The following is a 21,150-nucleotide window of genomic DNA, read 5'->3' on the forward strand; positions in this document are numbered from 1 at the left end:
CGGCTAAAGGATATAGATGTAATAACACCACTAAAAGGCAACTTATATTTTATCGGTTACTTTGGCCTGATTAAGCGTAATAGCCGATACATTTACAGCGTATCTCAGTGGCGTAGAAAGAAACGTAATGGGGGGGGGGGGGGGGGGGGGGGGGGGGGGGGGGGGGGGGGCAAAGGTCCTCAATATTTGGAACCCCCCCCCCTCCTCGCCCCGCACCCACAGGAGGAGATTGATTCTTTAATTCAACACACAACCATATATACTTTATAAACTTTTTTCATATATCGTTGAGTAGAATCCTTGTGTACATTTATAGACAGTGGCGTCGATAAACGGAAACTAATGAATACGCAAATTGCCAAGCTAGCGCCAAAGGTGCGATATTTTGGTGTGGGGGGGGGGGGGGGCGACACGACACTCTCCTACGAGAAAAAATATTACGATTTAGAATGGCTAAGATGAGTTTAACGATGCATTTTGATGAATTTGCGTGCGCCGAAGACGCGAGAATTTGATGTTTGAGGGGAAATACATTACGATTTAGAATTTTATGATGCATTTTGATGAATGTGGGAGCGCCTGAAGGCGCGAGATTTGGGTGTTTGAGGAGGTCCGAGGGTCTCCCCCGGGTAAAAATATTAGATTTAGAATGGCTGTGATGAGTTTTACGATATATCTTAATGATTTTAAAGCGTTCTTAACATAATACTTTTTTTATTTAAAGTTACCTGCATTAAGAATTGGTAATTGTGAATGCTCTAAACAGATGAATCTTTTAAGAGACATTTTTTAAAATAGTACGTAGAATCCCCTGATTGACATTTTAAGTCTAGTTCACGAAAATGTGCAGGAGGACCCTTTTTTCTTTCAAATGTGCAATTTTAGAACATTTCAGTCGGCGAAAATGGAGGGGGGGGGGGCAACAAGAAATGTTTGCCCTCGTCCTGGGAAACGGGGAGGCAATTGCCCCCCCCCCCCCTGACCCCCTCCGACCCCCGACCCCCACCTCCCACACCCGCTTCCTACGCCCCTGTATCTACATTGCCAAGTAAAACAGCATAGTTCTATGAAGCTTTAGAGTATTTGATGGAAATATGACAAGAAGTGAGAGGTATTTTCACCCGTTAATTATGTATATATTATACATGAATACAGGTGTACATGTACATTATTAAGCAAACATATATGTACATAGGTCTACAATGTATATGTAAGGTATATATTTGCTTTGAATACATAAAAGTACAAATAAAATTTAGATATATAGTTAGGCTGATTTTTTTAAAGTAAATCAGATGTAAAAAAGTATATAACTAGTGACATATAGGGGAATGTCCATTAGACGGATAGAGACTATAACTAGGTATATATAGGGAATGTCCATTAGACGGATAGACACTATAACTAAGGATATATAGGGAATTTCCATTAGACGGATATATATTATAGCTAGGGCTATATAAGGAAAGTCCATTAGACGAATAAATACTATTACTAGATATACATATATATAGATATTAGACGGTAGACATTATAACTAAGGATATACAATGTATACGGAATGTCAAATATTGATATAATGATAAAAGAACTACACGTACTTACTTAGTCCGCTAAACATGCCTATATTATTAGTTTTTCGCCATTTTTTCCTTATTATAAAGTCTATATATTAGGCCATTTTTAAAGCCTAATAATATTGGCAGGTTTAGCGGAATAGTACATAATATCATGACAAATGAAAATAAAATAATGGTAGAAGTAAGTATAAAACCATATAATATAATGAAAACCCTTCTTTATGGCTACAAAAACCTGTACAGTATAGGATTATTTACACTTAGAAACTCTTCACAAAACTTTTGCATACGTTTCAACGTTTATTAGATTAACACAGTAATCAGGAACATGTAGTCGATAAATTTATGTTTTCAGTCGATAGTAGATATGTCCATTAGACGGATGAGATTTCCTTCGATCGGATGTTTGGAATGTTCACGCGTCGCGCATGCACATAGGGGCTGTTTACACTCGCCGAAAGATAATAATATGAAATAGTGACTAGGTCGGTCCTATTTATTTTCAGTTTTTCTTCATTTTGAACAAAATTGTTATACAAACTTTTAAATATTGCTATTAACACAAAGTACACAACTTTTACAATTAATTTTAGTCCTATAATTCTTTTTATCTTTTATTACATGATTTTTTAGCGATTTAGTCCCTTTAAACTTAGTGTTACATGTACATACTAAATATCGACCCATTTTGTTACACTATTATACACTATTCATAAAACATCAATAAAATAGTATCTCGACTGACAATTTCGGATATGTCCAAGATCTAACATTCGCTTTTGAGTCCTCGATAAATTTATGGTATTGTCCCTCTAGATAATTTTGATTAATTTCACATTATTTGTATTTTTATTCTTTTAAACATCGACATATGTGTCCAAATCAAGTAATTCTAGAATTGTGTTATCTCTTCAAAGGCAAACATCAAGACATATACATGAAGTTTAACTAGAATAGGAAAATACCGACACTGAGCGAGCAGTTTCTCTCACGGTAATGAAATTAACGAAAAGGGATCGATTACATCAGCATCCGACTAAGTAAAGTTCATAGTACCAAGAAAATCTAGTAAACGATAAAAAATCTATGGATAATAAGAAATGGTAACACGTAATCAATAATACTGTTAAGAAACATTATTCTTAACTTTTTTTTAACCTTTTGCAGCACGTTGATCAACTGAAAGTGAATGATACTTGAATCATGATATATATGTACATTAATTACATTAGACAGCATTTTCTAAATTCCTGTCTAACATTAAACAGATTGCAACCAAAAAAGCAAATACGTTATTATACGAATGGACTGTTGAAAACTCACAAGCGTACCGGAGGAGGTGATAAATGGTCGGGTGATGTATGGAATGAAGGAATGGTCAACCAAAACTTTTACTGTAAACAAACTTATTTTCGCGGTACTGGATTTTCCACGTTTCTTTGTCCAATACCATTTCCAACATTTCGCCTTTTTAACTCACTTTAAAGGCCAACAACCTTTCCGAAACGGAATTTTTAAAATGGAAAAACAAACGAGACCGATAACTTTGTTGAGTTGCAAAAGTTATTAACTTACCATTAATGCTATCACCACCTTTTAAATAATTTGATTAAAATAGATAAAATGTAAATTTCCATAACGCGGGTCGTCTTCTCGCCGTTGTCCTAAATACCGCGCAGTAGTTGACTGTCACTGCGCCAGATGACAAAACGGCGAAAAGACTCTCCATTGTACTATTATATATATTGCAGGAAATCTTGCATATATTTGGTGTTATAACCTCATCTTTGGCCATCGGTATATATTTTCTTATGTTATTAATGCTTTTAAGTAACCTTTATGTTTTACTCCGGAAAGGTAGTGGGCTTTTAAGGATCAAATTTTTCAAAATATAGGTTGTAATCTAAGTGTTTATTTAATATGACTTTTATGAAATTCTTACATATATTATGCAGGAAATCTTGCATTTGTTTGGTGTTTTAACCTCATCTTAGGCCATCAGTATCTATTTTATTATGTTCTTAATGTTTATGGTTTTCTCCAGAAAGGTAGTGGGCTTTTAAGTTAATTTAAGTTAAGTTTTACTGGTATAGATTTATAACATCTCAAGTTATGCTCTACTGGTATAAGTTTATAACATTTTAAGTAAAGTTCTACTGGTATAGATTTATAACTTTTAAAATTAAGTTCTACTGGTATAGATTTATAAAATTTCAAATTAAGTTCTTCTGGTATAGATTTATAACATTTAATTTTTACTGGTATTAATTTATAACGTTTTAAGTTAAGTTCTACTGGTATAGGTTTTTAACATTTTAAGTTAGGTTCTACTGGTATAGGTTTATAACACTTTAAGTTAAGTTCTACTGGTATAGGTTTTTAACATTTTAAGTTAGGTTCTACATAAGTTAGGTTCTAATGGTATAGGTTTATAAAACTTTAAATTAAAGTTCTACTGGTATAGGTTTATTACATTTAAGTTATGTGCTACTTGTATATATTTATAACATTTTAAGTTAAGTTCTGCTAGTATAGATTTATAACATTTTAAGTTCTACTGGTATAGATTTATAACCTTTCAAGTTAAGTTCTACTGGTATAGATTTATAACCTTTCAAGTTAAGTTCTACTGGTATAGGTTTTTAACATTTTAAGTAAGGTTCTTCTAGTATAGATTTGTAACATTTTAAGTTCTACTGGTATAAATTTATAACATTTTAAGTTAGGTTCTACTAGTATAGATTTATAACATTTTAAGTTATGTCCTACTGGTAAAGGTTTATAACATTTTTTAAGTTCAGTTCTACTGTTAAAGGCTTATCACATTGTAAGTTAAGTTCTACTGGTATAGATTTATAACATTTTAAGTTAGGTTCTACTGGTATAGATTTATAAAATTATCTTTCATCAATGTAGTTCTACAAACGTTTCAAGTAACGAAGGGAGATAACCCCTGTAGGCCACTCCTGCGTCGACTATCACCCTAGCTGCCATACACTTCAAGGTTGTATACTCAAGTTTACACACTAAGTTTTGTTTTATCAAGAATTCTAACGGAACGCTATTTCCAGAGTTACGGGCATCAACGTGCGCGCCATTTTCTATCAGCAACCACGACAAGTTCTTCCATTGGTCTGCTCGCCTTGGGTTTTTTTGTACCCGCCATGATCTTATACAGTAGTGAAGTGGTGTGTACCTCTTACTGTCTGTGGCATTTACACCAGCGAACGACGTCAATAGATGGAGGATCATCATATGGGCGTGATTTCTTTAAAGTTAAGCGTAGAAACTGTACATCCCGTTCGTTTGTTGCGTCCAACATTACCGCTCGCCTCACGTGTTCGGCGAATCGCTCATTCTCGGTACCCCGATCTTCTGATAGGAAAAACAACTTCATGTATTTAGTTGTGACTTTGAGAAGTGACACATATAGTCCAAATGTATTCTTTTCAAGAGGTCGAATTTTCAAAAGTTCAGTGAATTCGTGTGATTGTGTTACTGCCATTTCCAAAATGTCTACAACGTCACTTGCCCGTACCTGGAAAATACATGTATCCAGGCGCGGATCCAAGGGGGGGCGGACCCGGCGTACGCCCCCCCCTAAAATAGGAGAGAGAAAAAAAAGAAAAAGGAAAAAGAAGGGAAAAGAAAGAGGGGAAGGAAGGAAAAGAAGGAAGAAAGAAAAAAAAAGAGGGAGAAAGGGAAAAAAATTAAGGAATTAGATATAGAGTGGGAATTAGACAGAAAGCTCCATTTCCTACCTTTACCGTTTGATGTTATCATTTTAAAATCTAAATGTATTCAACTTTGTGGTACATACATGCATGAACATACTTGTATCCAGGCGCAATGGAATAATTATATTTTTTTTTCGTGTAAGTTAAGGTTTTATCTCCATCGCTTAAAAGGTACAATGTAAATCCCTTCAAGTATTTACTTTTTCAAAAAAAAACCCGATAAAATCCCAATATATTGGATAATTTATTGTCATTAATATTCAATATTGACAGGTTATATCTCGATATCCTTAGCAATAAAAGAAAATGGGGAGGGGTGGGTGGAAGGAATTGTAGCTGGCCATGAGTCTTCGTTGGTTGACTATATGTCATGCCCTTCGTTTTCCAGGTTGTAAATGATATATTACACATTTTTGAATCAGCATTAAAGTCCTGTATTAAATCCTACTATCAATTCATAAATGTGTGCGTACTTTCAAAACGCCAGTTACAAGATCACTACTGACGCCGAATGCTTCTAGAAGCCTTTTATTTGTCCTAAGAAAATGTTTGTAAAGAAAAAAGTGGAATGCGACAGAGAATGAGAGCTTCTAGGGTCTAGGTGCACCCCATGGCCAGATGCCTTCCTTTTTTGTTTCAATAAAAACATATCTTAATGATAATGTTATAAGATAGGCAAACGATGTTACAAAATTAATGCACATGACAAAAGGCTCCCTATTAGAAAACAGGATGATAGCAATGGTTCCTGGCACCGTATGGCCATAGACAAGACCACTAGCCTTCTTTTCTTCCATTGTCCAATACACGAATTATGAAAATTGTGTAAGTTAGGGAAAATGAATTATCTAATCTGAGAGATAATGTATAAAAGTAAAAGCTTATATCGTTAAAAAAAGTTCACATACACTTTCATTAGTCCTATAAAAACCTTAAATAGGCGACCCCTAGCTGCAATATTGTAGCTCAAAAGACTTTTAGACTGAAAATGGTGTCTTCTTTAGAGCTACAATTGTTCCCTATTACTTCAAAACCTTCAAAAAAGTATGAAAAACTGTGCCCGAGTGATTTTCGGAGGCAGTGCTCCACTACGATACATAGGGACCAATTCGTACCCGGCCTAAAGACATAGTAGGCCGGGTACGTATATTCGTTCTAGGCGGCCCCCAGACCCCCATCCTTTTCTTTGCTTCGTGCCTCTATGAATAGATATTCAGATTTTAGGCAGTGCAATTCTGTAACTTTGTATTCAAAATATGACATTAGACATCAAAAATAATAAACGAACATTTTTACATGGCTTCAATTATTTTTTGGAAAAAGTGTACATTTATTCGAGGGCTTCTGGGGGCCTAGGCGGCCCCCAGCCTAGGCCCCCAGACCCCCGCCCTTCTTCGCTTTATGTCCATATAAATATTAAGATTTTGATATTGCAATTCTGTAAGTAAAAAAAAATAAATCAAAACTTCAAATAAAAAATATGACACTTGACACGAAAACCATAAATAAACATCCTTAAATGGTTTCAATTATTTTCTGGAAAATGTGTCCATGAAATCCTCAGAATGCAGGATTATACACCATTTATTCGAGAGCTTCTGGGGGCCTAGGCGGCCCCTAGACCCCTCGCCTGATTTGCTTTGTCCCACGCCCCCTCTAACCTCAAAACCTAAATCCGCCCCTGGTATCATTGTTTAACATTTACTTTTCAGATTTATGTAAAGACTTAGTAAACGTTTAAATGATCAAAGTCTCTTAAGTAAATATCAATAAGGTACTATTTTTATTTTTACTATTTTCAAAGTTAACTTGTCATGCAATACGATAGTTGCCTAATACTGTATGAGAATAGAGTATATATATATATAGTTTACGTTGTTATCATAGTGTCATTCATATTTAATAACTATATTTGGTTGAAATTGATTAAGGATATTAGCTTTATCATATGATAAGTTTTTCTTCATTTCTTATTTGTTGAAAAACATATCATTCAATATTTATCTATATAAAGTTGTCTAGTATATAAAGAACAGAATACTTTTGTTTTGCTTTAATATAACCTATTTTATACCGATTTGGAATTTGTTGAACTATGAGTTATCTTATATAGACGTTACACAACGACATGAAACTGAGAAGTTTGGTCATAGTTCAGCGTGTCAGTCGATCAGAATGCGTTCAGAGTTCATACCATGTGTGGTATCAACAAATTGTTAATCAACAGCTGCATCGTTTATTTGATACTCTGAGAGTTGAATAACACCGCCTATTGTGGTAGAAACAGATTTAACCAACTTTTTTCTTCGTTCAACGGATCCAACTATCCTTATATTAAAAAGAGTAATTTATAACTTACTTAGCAATTCATGAAATAAAACCGTAGAATAAACAGAAGACGGATTCCTATACGTAAATCAATATAGCGTATCGATATTAATATTTTTTGTAAATATTGCATCAAAAGTAAATGCATATATATACCACATTTCATCAAACAAGTTATTGTATAAAGATAAAAATGTATCATACATTCTTGCTGGTTGCACCAGAGATGAATTCTGTGACCATTTTCCTCATAAAAGTTTCAAGTCTTCTCAGGTCTACAACCGATATTTTGTCCGAAGCTGGTACATACTGTCTACGCATACTCATGTTGTACTTCCAAATATCGAGAGCCCGTTGATATTGTTTGGAATCGGCGTATACGTCTCCTCGACGAGTGATCCGATATATTGTATACTTGCAGTCCGAACCTAGGATCCTTTCGCACGTAAGTAAAGCTTGCATGTAAAGTTTGTCTCTGTCTGTAGCCACCAACGTCTTTATTTGTTCAGGTGTTGCACATTCTTTTTGAAATAGGTACGCTTTTTTTTGTTGCGTTTGGAATGTCTTTAACAAGCGGCGCCTCTGGATTAGAGTTGTATCGTAGAGCCATGGCCTTTTCCCACAGCTCTAATCCTTCCTGTATGTTGTCTTTATCAATCGCAGTCGCACCTAACAGCTCATAACCGTCAATTAACCGCGGCAAATCAATCACAGTATTATCCCTGATATAGTTGAATATTACCTTGTTCCCTGCAAACGCGGCGACATAAAGAATGTGAACTTTTTTAGGAATGTTCATGAAAGGAGATGCCCCGGCGTGAAGGAGGAACTTGACAATGTCAAGCCTACCAAGCATTACAGCATCCCAAATAGCTGTGTAGCCATCGATTGTTTTTTCATTGACAGAGGCGCCGTTATTGACTAGAAATGTGCAAAGTTCAACAGGCCCCCGAACTGCAGTCATCAAGAGAGTCTTCCTGCTATATTCATTTGGCTGATGGACATTGGCGCCATTTTGAACTAGATATTTCACAATGCTAACATTGCGAGAATAGCAGGCGCATCTTAATGGCGTTAAACCATATGAAGTGGCGGCGTTCACGTTGGCTGCATGACTAACCAGAAGTTGAACAACAGGATAATGTTGTTTGGATACCGCGACAAATAACGCCGTAGCCCCTTCATGACTGGAGTCCTGTCTTATGTAATATGAACACCGTAATTCAACATCAGCGCTGCAGTCAAGTATCAGGTATTTAACTATATCTACATGACCCTGTCTGCAAGCATTAAAAAGTACACACCAGTCCCCTCCGTCATTGTTTACAATTTCGGCCCGTTGATCTTCATCAAAGTCATTTAAGTATTCCTTTAAACCTTTTAGATTGTTATCGAAGATGAAGGTGGAAATCTTGCTTTTTGCATCCCTAATTTTGGCTGTATACTTGTTCATGATGTTCAGAGGCAGTTCATCTATAACGCTGTCCCACAACGATACGACTTTCGTTCAGCACAGTATTTGGTAAACATCTGTTAAACAAATGGACAAAATGCATTTTAACAAATTATTAGAAGTAATAAAAACCTTCGTATCAACAACACTCATTGCGTATAATGAATAATTAAATACAGCAAATCTGTCTTGGTGAGAACCTCTGCTTAAGGAGTCATTTTGTGAGTCTAAACTAACTACATGCATTATGTAATGTGTTAAACATCATTGGCTATCTAAATACCAGTGTGCTCTAAAGGCCAATTTTGCTTTGTTGATGGGGATGACTTTTATAGACAGTACTGGGGCCAGTTGTTCGAACGTTCATTAAAGTAATCATTAAATAAAGCATCATTAAGTCTTAATGATTCATTAAATCACTAATGAACAATTAGTTAGTCTATCATTAAAACGGCGTTGTTCAAAACGTAATTTAAATGATCATTAACAAATGAAGGTTTAATGAAGCTTTAATCATTCATTAACGTTAATGAACGTTTGAGCGACGTCATAAATTTCGTAATGACGTCATTATAATTAATGACGGTTTAATGAAGATTTAATCCATCATTAACTTTTAAGCTAATGTTAAAAATCCTATAGAAACCGTCCACAACCCAATTTTCTTGAAACTGTGTATATCGAAAGTGCTACTAGTTGTCCCTTTAAAATGACACTACTTTTTTCCCCCTTGTGATTTTAAAAAGGCCCAGAGTGCCTGAATTATTCGTATTTATTTTCATTAAAACTATCTGCACAAACATACCAAAAAACTTAGCCCTTGTTAAATATTCTCTATTTTTTATTCATAAATCATTTGAGTAGGTCGTATCCTTTATATTTAAGTCATTTCTTTTAAGGGTCAAAGAAATAATATCAACAGGATTTCCCAGATGACCCGGGATCCAATCAAACTTAAGTCTGTAGGATACGAATTTCTTCAAATGGTTTATATGGAACAAAGAAGTAATTCCAACCGTTAGACAAAAAAATTGTCAAATTTTCGAGGCGATTATTAAGACACACAAAACGAACACGATTACATAATATGATACGAACAGTAATGCGGGACAATGAAAGTGGACAAATATTTAACAGCATAATGGAGCAAGTTGCAGCTGAAGACCGGATCTACCAAAATGAAGCCATGTTGACCAGCAGAATGCTAAAAAATGAGCGGTGACTAGAAAGCATGCCACGTGTGACGTCAAATGTGTGGCGAAATTTATATAATTATATGTAGTGCTCATTTATATAGGATGCAAATTTTGTCGCCTATCTCCTCGGTGTGTGTGCAAAGGAGCAAAGTCTTAAATTCAAAAAAGCGAGTGATCAACTGATGTCAATTTGTAATATATATTTATATATATTTAACGTTCGTTAATGTCTTTGGGATAGCGGGTCTTTAGATAGGTAATCAAGAATCTCTCTCTCAATCGACGCTTGGCTTGTGTCCAGTAGGAACAGTGCTCAATTGTAATCACCTGCATGTCTTTCCAACTTCCAGCAAGTCGTTTCTTTTAGATATTTAACAGAAAATTTGTTTGTGTCACAAGGTTTGGAGAACGTAATTTGCCGTCATTGTTTCAACTATTGACAAACACCAAAATAACAAAACTTCGTACATTTATTTACAAACGAAACACAACAACACAATCATGAAATGACAACTAACCACTCTACACATGTTTCACTTTCACCCGCCTAAAGATATCTAACCTACATTAAATAACATGACTAGCCTAATGTCCAATTCCAAATAATCCTAGATTTACACACGCGAATGTCTTTCACAGCTACAATATTGTCTCTGATCAGATTATACTGGTCTTCCCAGCATATCCTTTGAAATGTAGACTCATTGTCAAATCAGCTCCTCAAGGTCAAATGAGCTCCTCATGGTCTTTATCTAGGTTACATACAGGTCATGAAGGTCGTACACCGACTCCTCAAGTTCATATATAAAGGTTACATCAACTCCAATGTTCATTCATACCACAAGCACACCACCACACTTTTTATGGACACCTCGTCCCCGGAAACCTTCAAAATAGGCACACAGCCGACTGGACACACAGTCCTTCAAACACTGTACAAAGGGTACACAGCCACAGACGTCAAAGCTTCGAAGCACATAGCTTGGAAAGAACATATTTACAGGCACACAGCCATGATTAGCACCCAGGTAATATTTTAAGACTCTTTCATATGTGGCTATGAACGATGGGGATACTCTACCCGAGGGTCACAAAATGTAGTAAAACCCGAGGCTTGTCGAGGGTTTTGCTACATTTTGTGATCCCGAGGGTAGAATTTCGATATCCTTCATATTTTTCTTTCATGCCTCGACGTTTTATTGCAATTTTACAACTATAATATTCTGCCATTTTGAAATAAATACGAAGTAATCCACGGCTGAAAGTCAAATGTTCATACATGAAAAAATACGTGATATTTTCAACAAAAAAATCCGTTGTTTGCATCTTTTAAATTAAAACCAGTCAAGTTTGTGAAAAAATGTATAAAATTTTACCGAGGAAATTGTTGACGCCGTCACGTCACGAGGCTTTATTGCATGGGTAGCCATGCAATACAGACTTGGGCAGCATTGTTGCCCTAGACCGGCCAGTATTACACCCGTAGGTATGAAAGAAGATATCATCCTGACAGGCACTGTAGTAGGAATTTAGGCACATAGCCCTCATGTATAGCCCTATAATTGGCACTCAACCTCTCTGGTCTGAGTCCTGCCTGGTACTGACCACTCTTACCTTATACGTTGATTCCTACTTTTTGGCTATTTTACAGAAAGCTTTGAAACGATTATAACACGTAAATATGACCACAATTAAATCGAGGTCACATCCTTAATGTAATATTAGTTTACGTATCAACTCACTAAAAAGTGACATGATCTCGTAACAAGAAATATTTCAATGGTTTTACCCCCACCCCTCTTGTCTGTCCTCCTTCCCTACCCCACCCCTCTTGCCCGTCCTCCTTCCCTACCCCATACTACTGTATGTAGCATGGTGTATCATAAGTCTTAAGACAGAGAAAAAATCAATATATCTTCGATAAAATAATTAGTTCCGCTGCTAATTGTAACTAGCTAAATTAGGTTCACTATACATGCCTGTTGTAGTACATCTCGTATTCAGTACGTTGATGTACAATACCATAACAGTAGCTACTAAAATGAGGTATTCAAAATAAAGAAATATATAGAGTACACTTTCTTTTGTGGTACTTACTGATTGAATGAAAACGGTAGTACTTACCTTGCAGACCAGGACCACAGAAATATCGACATTGAATGAAAAGCACCAGAAGTTGGACCAGGAAGTAGGAAGTACAGGTATACACTTAAGGTTTTTCCATGTCGCTGCATACAATTACACTTATCATGAACTATATGCTTTGTGTCGGTGTAACGTAAGTCAAACTGCGTATGCAAGATATGTATAAAATTCCTTTAAAAATGAAACTAATTACAAAACAACTACATTATCTTGTCTTTACATGACTATAACACTGAATAAAATACATAAGTGTTATTTATTTGTTCTCATCAGATATCATATCAACTTTCATAGTTAGATTCGTAATTTCATTATTCTAAACAGTCTACAAAAGACTGTGATTGTCTTTTTGAGCTCACCTTTCTGATACACATCTATTGAAAATACATAACTACAATTATCTTTGAAAAACTCTACATGAATGAAGTCAACGCATCGTTTCCTGTAAACTGGCAAACAAAACTAGTTATATACGAGGCAAACATACCCGACACATAAACGATAATAGAACAGATCCACAGTTGACTGCACTAAGCTGTGTGATAAATGTAGCTTAGCGTATGTGGTGTACATTTTCATTTTTATCCACTTTTGGCATATCTGCCAATTAGGTTTAACAAACAAAGTATATCAAATACAAATGCAGTACCAAGAATACACATAACATTATACATGTTATCAATTATATGTATATAAAAATGTATTGTTCTAATTGTATTCGCACAAACAATATACAAGCTTTGAAGTCCTCCTAAACTATTCAAATACGTTCTTCCCTTAAACCTAATAATTTGGACAGACGATTGAAAAACTGAACTTCGCCGCCAGTTGATCTATTACGTAGTTATAACAATTCTTAGATGTATGTGCAATTAATAAGCTATAGGTAACATTATCCGTAATATATATAAGCCGCATTTACTAGATAAATCCAATAGCTAGATTTGTTTGATTAGCTTGGTCCTCAAAACGCTACTTTCTTTCATCTATAACACCCTCGGTTCATCTAAGTTCGCCTTGGTATGAAAGATAACTCGTAATTAACACGGTGTTGAAATTGTGGGAGAAATGACATAAAACTGTATTAAGTTTTATTTCTGTCGCCAATGAATATACAGTCAAACCTCGGTCCCTCAAAGTTGACATGAGCATAGCCAAGAAACACCAAACGTAAACCATGCGTGTAAGGCATCACTGCAAAACTAAATATTAATTCATATCACGTTTTTTTTCAACGAGTACATTATCTGTACACAACAGATACATAAGTACTCTATAACCCCCTTTCAATATTTAAAAGCAAAGAATGAAATAATATTATATCAATTATCTGAATCAATTATGTATTGGAAATATTTCAATATTTGTGTAATATCACCTATAAATTCTCGTGCATTGTTTTAAAAAACAGTTCAAACTAAGCAAGTGATTTCCACAACGTTTTAATTGGTATAAACTCGCATCGGAATCACTGACTCCAACACATACATATATAGCACTATCTACGTATATTGGCAATAGTAATGCTAGTGTGTTTTAAAACATTCTTTTACGATTTCCGATATGTATCAGATATAAATCAGATAACATGGATAATTTGCAAAACGAACGAGTACGTATATTGGTAATGCTAGTGTGTTTTAAAACATTCTTTTACGATGTCCGATATGTATTGGCTAAACCTCAAAGTGTCAGTACATAACAACACGAATGAAGAAAGGGAAAAACATATTTGTGTAAACAGAAAAAATAAATTTAAACAACAACACTAAATTAATTAAAAGACTAGATACATCAACATGCTAAATAAAGGATAGATACCATACATACTTAATACTTTAGCATACACACAATGCATACATTTGATTGGTATATAATTATTTCAAACACAGTTCAAATATCTTATTCTAATTCACTCGAATTTCATCAAATTTTTCATAACGTCCACCTTAGTTGACTTTTTCAATGTCTCGATATAGAAACATGTATAACCCCGTGTAAAGAATTAACAAATTGAACAGTATTGAAAAATGTTTTCTTGGTTGTAGGAAGTACATACTACAAAATTGAACTAGATTGTCTGATATTGCATACAGTTACCACAGCCGCGTACCTGGAATAAGCATGATCAACTTCTGTTTGCAGTATTGTTTACTCATTCGTGTAATTCCACGAAAGTTATAAGTGGGAAGGGGAGATAATCCCGGTAGGATATGCCCGCGTCAACTATCACCTTAGCTGCCATACACTTCAAGTTTGTATACTCGAATGGAGATATTGAGTCTTTTTCTATCAGGAATTCTAATGGAACCTCCTTGTTAGAGTTCCGGGCATCAATGTGTGCACCGTTTTCTATCAGCAACCAGGCCAAGTCCTTCCATTGCCTGGTTGTCTTGGATTGTTTCTTTGTTTCCTCCATGATGCTATACAGTTGTGAAGTGGTGTGTTCCTCTCCTTGTCTGTGGTATTCACACACGCTCCTGCTCTTATTAGACAGCGAACAAGACCAATAGATGGAACATCGTCGTCCGTATCATGTGTATCTATTATCAAAGCTAAATGTAGAAGCTGCTCTCCCTCTTCGCTAGATGCGCCGAGCATTACTGCTGTCTTCATGATGTCGGTGAAACGATCAGCATGGTCAGTCTGATCCTCTGATCGGTAAAACAATTTCATTAAGTCAATGGCGATAACCAGAAGAGACCTTAAGTTTTGGAATATATGCTTTTCTAGAGGACGGATTTTCAAAATCTCTATATATTCCTGTAGTTGTGTAACAAGCATGCCAAACACATCCAGTATATCATTTGTTTGTACCTGGAAAAGCAATCAGTGGATTAGCAGCATTAATGTACATTTATGATAAAAGACCTCTTTAATAATAGTTCCATTAAGGAAATCAGCGAGGAAAAAATATCTTGAAATATTTATACTACGTTCAAATAGTTATTTGGAGTTGAATTGGAGAATAACGGTTTGAAATATTACGCACATAAGACTAATTAACACAATTAAGTCGAATATACTAATCTCAACAATTTCGATTGAAAACAGCAAGATAAAATACCCAATAAATTATTGTTATGTTTACTTTTTTTTTTACCTTTTCACTGATATTTCCAGAGGAAGATTTTGTAAATATTTCCTGAAACAGCTCTATGATGGATTGCAGGTTAGATATTAAGTCTTTGTGCGACGATGGTTTCGCCTGGCTGTGCAAAATGTAGGCATACTTCCACAGATCCACAGCGCGCTGAAAATGATTACAATCGGCGTACACAGCTCCCCTGTACCGTATTCCATAAACTGTTTCCTCATGGCGCATGCCCAAGATCCTTTCTCGCACAAGCAGTGCATGCATATAAATTTTGTCTTTGTCCGATGTGTCCAGTACTCTAGTTTGCTCAGGCGTTACACATTCTCTGTGAAATCGATAAGCCTGTTTGGTTTCATCTGGAATGTCCTTTAATAGTGGTGCCTCTGGATTAGAGTATCGTAGGTCCATAGCCGTTTTCCACAAAGATAATCCCTCGAGAATATCGTCGTGATTATCTATAATAGTGGCGCCCAGTAGTTCATATCCATTCGCCAGTTGTGATAACTTCATCACTGTATTTTCCACCATGTAATCGAATATCATTCGATTCCCATGAATTGCCGTCAAATACAAGATGTGGACTTTGGAAGTAGTCGTCACGAAATGAGAAGCGCCGACGTTAAGTAGGAACTTAACCAAATCAAGCCTTCCTTCTTCTATGGCATAATAGAGAGCTGTATGTCCATGGATGGTTGTCGCATTTACAGACGCGCCGTTATTGACCAAAAACTCACAAAGTTCGAGAGATCCATTCACTGCATTCATTAAACACGTACCACCGTACACATTAGGCTGATGAATATTGGCGCCATTTGCAACAAGATATTTTACTATGTCTAAATTAGCAAGATAACAGGCGCATCTCACCGGTGTCGAGTAGGTTGAAGAGTTGGCGTTCACATCGGCTCCGTGGCTAACCAGGAGTTTCACGACAGACAGATGTTGTTCAGCAACTGTGGCCCATAACGGAGTCACCATGTCTTTAAAGTTTTCCGATTCCAGTTCATATAAACCCCTAAGGTCATTGTCGGGATTGCATTCTGACAACATATACCTCACAGTATCATCTCTGCCTTTTAAACAAGCAACAAAAAAGGGCGAGCAATTATCTTCGACATGATTAATTATCTTTCTTCGCATTTCTTGATCAGCGACGTGTAAATGTCTTATTAATGCTTCTTGATTGTTTGTATTAATGAAAGTTTTAACAGTTCTACTGGCATCCTCCAGATTCTCACTCTGGATCTCTCCCTTCAATATTTGTTCTCCCATGCTGTTAACCACAATTACTTTGCAACGCATGAAATAACAGGTTAAGTTTTATCTGTAAATAAAGTCACGAACAGAGCATAGATTTGCAATAAATGTACGACACAGTTGGCAATTCCACAGGCATGCAAAAACTCTCTTCGGATATTCGACCAACTTCAAATTCATACACTTCATTTGGTGTACATCAAAGGGCGAAACCACCTGTCTCATCTGCATCCAAATAAAGCCCCTTCAGATTTGCTATGACATATTTCAGCTTGGGTAAAACGACAGTGATAGTAACCCCTGTGGAATTGAAGATGGCGTACACCAATACAAGCCGAAGAGGGAATTTTTTCTCGTGAAAAGGTAATTCCAGCAAACCTTTGAGCATTATATCAAAGTGTAATCTGGTGCATCTTCGATATTCCAGGGTTTAGTATCACTTCCGTCATAGCCACCCTTGGACTACGTCATAGCAAAACGGAAGGCAACAGAAGACACGTGTATTTGGGTCATTATATCTACATCATAGCATTATAGGCGTATGGCTCTCTCTGCAATCTCCAAAGCAAGTCTCTGTGTAGACCTGAAACTGGTCAGTGTTTAGTTCTCCTGCACGGCCTCCAGTTTTGCTATGACTTTGACCAGAGGTACAACGACAGTGATAGTAACCACTGGAATACTTGCATTATTCGAATCGAGTTATTCAATGTCTTCCCAACAAATATGGAGACTCTAAATCGGTAGACTCTAATACATTTAACAGGAAGGATAATTGCCAATCCTAATATAGCCCAAATGTCTTATATTAACTCCCAACAAATATATAGACTCTAAATCGGTAGACTCTAATACATTTAACAGGAAGGATAATTGCCAATCCTGATATAGTCCATACGTCTTATATTAACTCCCAACAAATATAGAGACTCTAAATCGGTAGACTCTAATACATTTAACAGGAAGGATAATTGCCATTCCTGATATAGCCCAAATGTCTTATATCATACAATTTTATACGTCATACGTTATAAAACAAACATGAATAAACGATAAAAATAACAAGCATTGTCGATTTATAATTTCTACCTCTATAAATCGAAAAACAGATATGTCTGTACTCAATAGATACTAACCATTTGTATGCTACGATCATCCCATAGTAACACCAAACTGAAAGTAAACAAACGAACTTCGGATCGCGGAAGTAAATTATATAAAAACACCTGGTATTTCCGATAATGATAACTTATGTACGTAGGTAATATACAAAAATGTGTATTGTAAGGGAGGTTACTCTTAAAGAAATATGTACATTAGTTCTAATGCCGTAAGGAAACGGGATATTTAACAGACCACATGGTTCTGTTCCTAATGTTAATGTTGTAATTGATTTAAAAAATAAAATCATGGATCTAACAACACATAATCAATTCAATTATTGGAATATCCGCATTATTCTTTTGAATGATATAAGTCTGATCAAAACAATTACACCACTTCTAAGTCATACTGTACCGATAAGGGCGTATCACTCAACAAAACTTAAATTAGAACTATTCCTATTTATTTATTTATTTATTTATTTATATTCATAACAAACATTTTTAAGAGAATTCTAGTGAAATGATCTGTGTATTACTTAACTATTCAAACAATTGCTTTTTGGACTGTGATTGACGCCGACTTGATAGTTGGTTGAAGTAGCGAAGTTCACATCAGCTCCGTAGCTTACGAGGAGTTTCACAACAGATAAATATTCTTCACTGACAGCCACCCATAATGAAGTCACCATTCTTTGAGGTTTTCCAATTTTAGTTCATATACGCCCCGAAGTTCAACGCTGGGATTACATTCTGATAACATATACCCCATAATATCTTATCTGATTTTTAAACAAACAACTTCAACATGGTTAATGATCTTTCATCGCCTTTCATGGTCGCCTCTAGGACTATGATTTACGCCAGCTTGATAGAACTTTGTAAAAGTATTTTAAAAGGTTAAAGTTGACACGTTTCTATTTACGTTGCTATTTTACAGTGAAAAAAAATACCAAATATGGCTTAATAAGCGATACCATTTCCCGTTTTAGACTATGAATACAATTGTTCGAAGTCAACATTATACAATAGATAAAAATAAATGTCGTATATTACATTATATAGACTGTTCCCTCGAATACCTGCCCCACAAACACAATGATCTGCGTATACCAATAACCAAACCAGCAGATTGGATTTCCAAATTATACAATATCCCTTGTTCAAACGATATAGATAGCACTACTAACAAGAGGCCCAGAGGGTTTGTACCGCCAACCTGCTTTGTGATGGCAAGAAATGTTCTGAATACAGATTCATTATTTCTTTTTTGAAGAAATTGAATGATTTACCTCCACTTTCCCTATTGGGCTCCTATTTTTTCTGCTCCAAGGCGTCAGACCCAAAATTAATAAAAACTCTAGTTCCATATCCCAAGACAAAGTTTCTGGCCAAATTGGGTTAAAATCCATGCAGAACTTTATGACGAGTAGCGATTTGAAGGATTTACCTCTATTTCCCCTATTGAGCCCCGCCCCTCCTAGGCCTGCCCTCTGGAGGCCAGAGCCAAAAATTTACAAACTCTGTTCCCCTTCCCCCAAGGATATTTCTGGCCCAATTTGGTTACATTCCATGCAGAACCATATGACGAGTAGCGATTTAAAGGATTTATCTCTATTTCACCTATTGGGTCCGCCCCTCCCGCCCACTGGAGGTCAAAGCCAAAATATATACAAACTATTTTCCCCTTCCCCAAATATGATTTTAACCAAATTTGGTTAAAATTATACAAGACTTTATGACGAGTAGCGATTTGAAGGATTTACCCTTATTTTCCCCATTTGGCCCCGCCCCTCCTGCCCCAGGGGTGTCAGAGCTAAAATTTATACCAACTCTATTCTCCATTCCCGAAGGATGTTTCTGGCAAAATTTGATTTCAATACATTCAAAACTCTATTACGAGTAGCGATTTGAAGGATTTACCCTTATTTTCCCCATTTGGCCCCGCCCATCCTGCCCCCGGGGGGTCAGCGCCAAAAATTTTATAAACTCTGTTCCTCTTCCCCAAAGATGTTTCTAACCAAATTTGGTTACAATCAATGCTGAACTCTATGACTATTATCGATTTAAAGGATTTGCCTCAATTTCCCCTATTGGGCCCCTAACCTTCTGCCTCCATGGGATCAGAGCCAAAATTTATACAGACTCTGTTCCCCTTCCCCAAGAATGTTTCTGGGCAAATCTGGTTACAATCCATGCATCTCTTCGGGCCAGGTGAGCTAAAAATGCTTCAAATACCTTTACAATTCTGCTATCATATAACGACCCTTGATAGTACTGCCTCAAATTACTTTCTGTTTGTTCTCCTCTGAATCCCTCTGATCGTAACGTACTGTCAGCCATTGCCATGTAACAGAAGACTGCATGTCTTCAGTATGCGAAACAATTACTTTACCAATAATATTGATAAATAGTTAGATAATGAAATCTACAGAGGTCATGTTGAGGTCTTCTGACCCTAAGACGATGTGATCGACTGAAGATATATTAGAGCAAAGAGCCTTGCTCAAACCAGGGCTCCATTGCTGACCATCCACACGTCCTAACCAATGATTCCATGGAATTTTGAATTGAATATTTGTTTTAACGAAATGTTATTTCGTTTTATCGAAATATCTTTTCGTTTGAACGAAACAAACATTAGTTTTATTGAAATATAATTCGTTTTAATCGCATGGTATTATTACGTAACCATTTTAGTATGATCAGGTATAAATCTGAGGGTCATAATTTGACGGCTCATATCAAAATTCGAGGAATGATTGGCTCAAACCAGGGCTCCATTGGTGACCGTCCACGCATCCTAACCAATGAATCCATGGAATTTTTTGTATTTACTATTTGTCGTTGGAGTCATTTAAAGGATGAATGCACCGTATTGTGGTAATAACGGGCAACGTTATCAGGTATGTTATCATGGTAATAAAGGATTTCGTTGTAATTGCAGTTTATTTTTTCCAAATTCGGTCTACGGTTTGATATCTGTAATATTTACAATTAAGGCTTTTAGTGCAATCAGATTTCTGAATACCGAGTCAAGAATACAGATGATACAGAATGTATGAAAAGTACTTCAAGTACATATTATACACTAGTACTTAATAATGTTTCTCTGAATTATAATGAATTAAAGTTTTTTTATTAGAGCTGTCAACAAGTTTGTTTCGCATAAAAAGCATAGGTGAAGTCAGAAATATTGGACAAACATCGTAGACTACCGTACATCACTTGTTCGAAGTGTTAGCAATTATTAATTT

At 35.9% G+C, this 21,150-nt stretch overlaps 2 protein-coding genes across 3 annotated transcripts; both read right to left on the reverse strand.

The window, feature by feature from the left end:
• Positions 1–1,000: 1,000 nt before the first annotated feature.
• Positions 1,001–13,747, reverse strand: LOC138334897 (protein fem-1 homolog C-like). 2 transcript variants are annotated; one of them, XR_011210206.1, is made up of 3 exons: positions 12,419–13,747; positions 7,850–9,175; positions 1,001–5,118 (listed from the first exon to the last, which is right to left on the reverse strand). XR_011210206.1 is itself a non-coding variant. In XM_069283725.1 (2 exons), the coding sequence occupies exon 2, from the start codon at positions 9,096–9,098 to the stop codon at positions 8,151–8,153; it is 948 nt and encodes a 315-aa protein (XP_069139826.1). In that variant the 5' UTR covers positions 9,099–9,175; positions 12,419–13,747; the 3' UTR covers positions 5,549–8,150. The 2 variants fall into 2 exon arrangements, 1 of the variants encoding a protein (XP_069139826.1); XM_069283725.1 differs by lacking the exon at positions 1,001–5,118 and having other exon boundaries at positions 5,549–9,175.
• Positions 13,748–13,865: 118 nt separating this feature from the next.
• On the reverse strand, positions 13,866–18,048 carry LOC138334896 (protein fem-1 homolog C-like). The gene is given in 4 exon segments (XM_069283724.1): positions 13,866–14,824; positions 14,827–15,256; positions 15,543–16,860; positions 17,927–18,048. Coding segments are annotated over 3 exon segments (1,956 nt in total). The 5' UTR covers positions 16,839–16,860; positions 17,927–18,048; the 3' UTR covers positions 13,866–14,594.
• Between the last annotated feature and the right edge of the window lie 3,102 nt (positions 18,049–21,150).

The sequence above is a fragment of the Argopecten irradians genome, chromosome 11, assembly GCF_041381155.1.
Source record: "Argopecten irradians isolate NY chromosome 11, Ai_NY, whole genome shotgun sequence".
In the NCBI taxonomy this organism is placed as follows: Eukaryota; Metazoa; Mollusca; class Bivalvia; order Pectinida; family Pectinidae; genus Argopecten; species Argopecten irradians.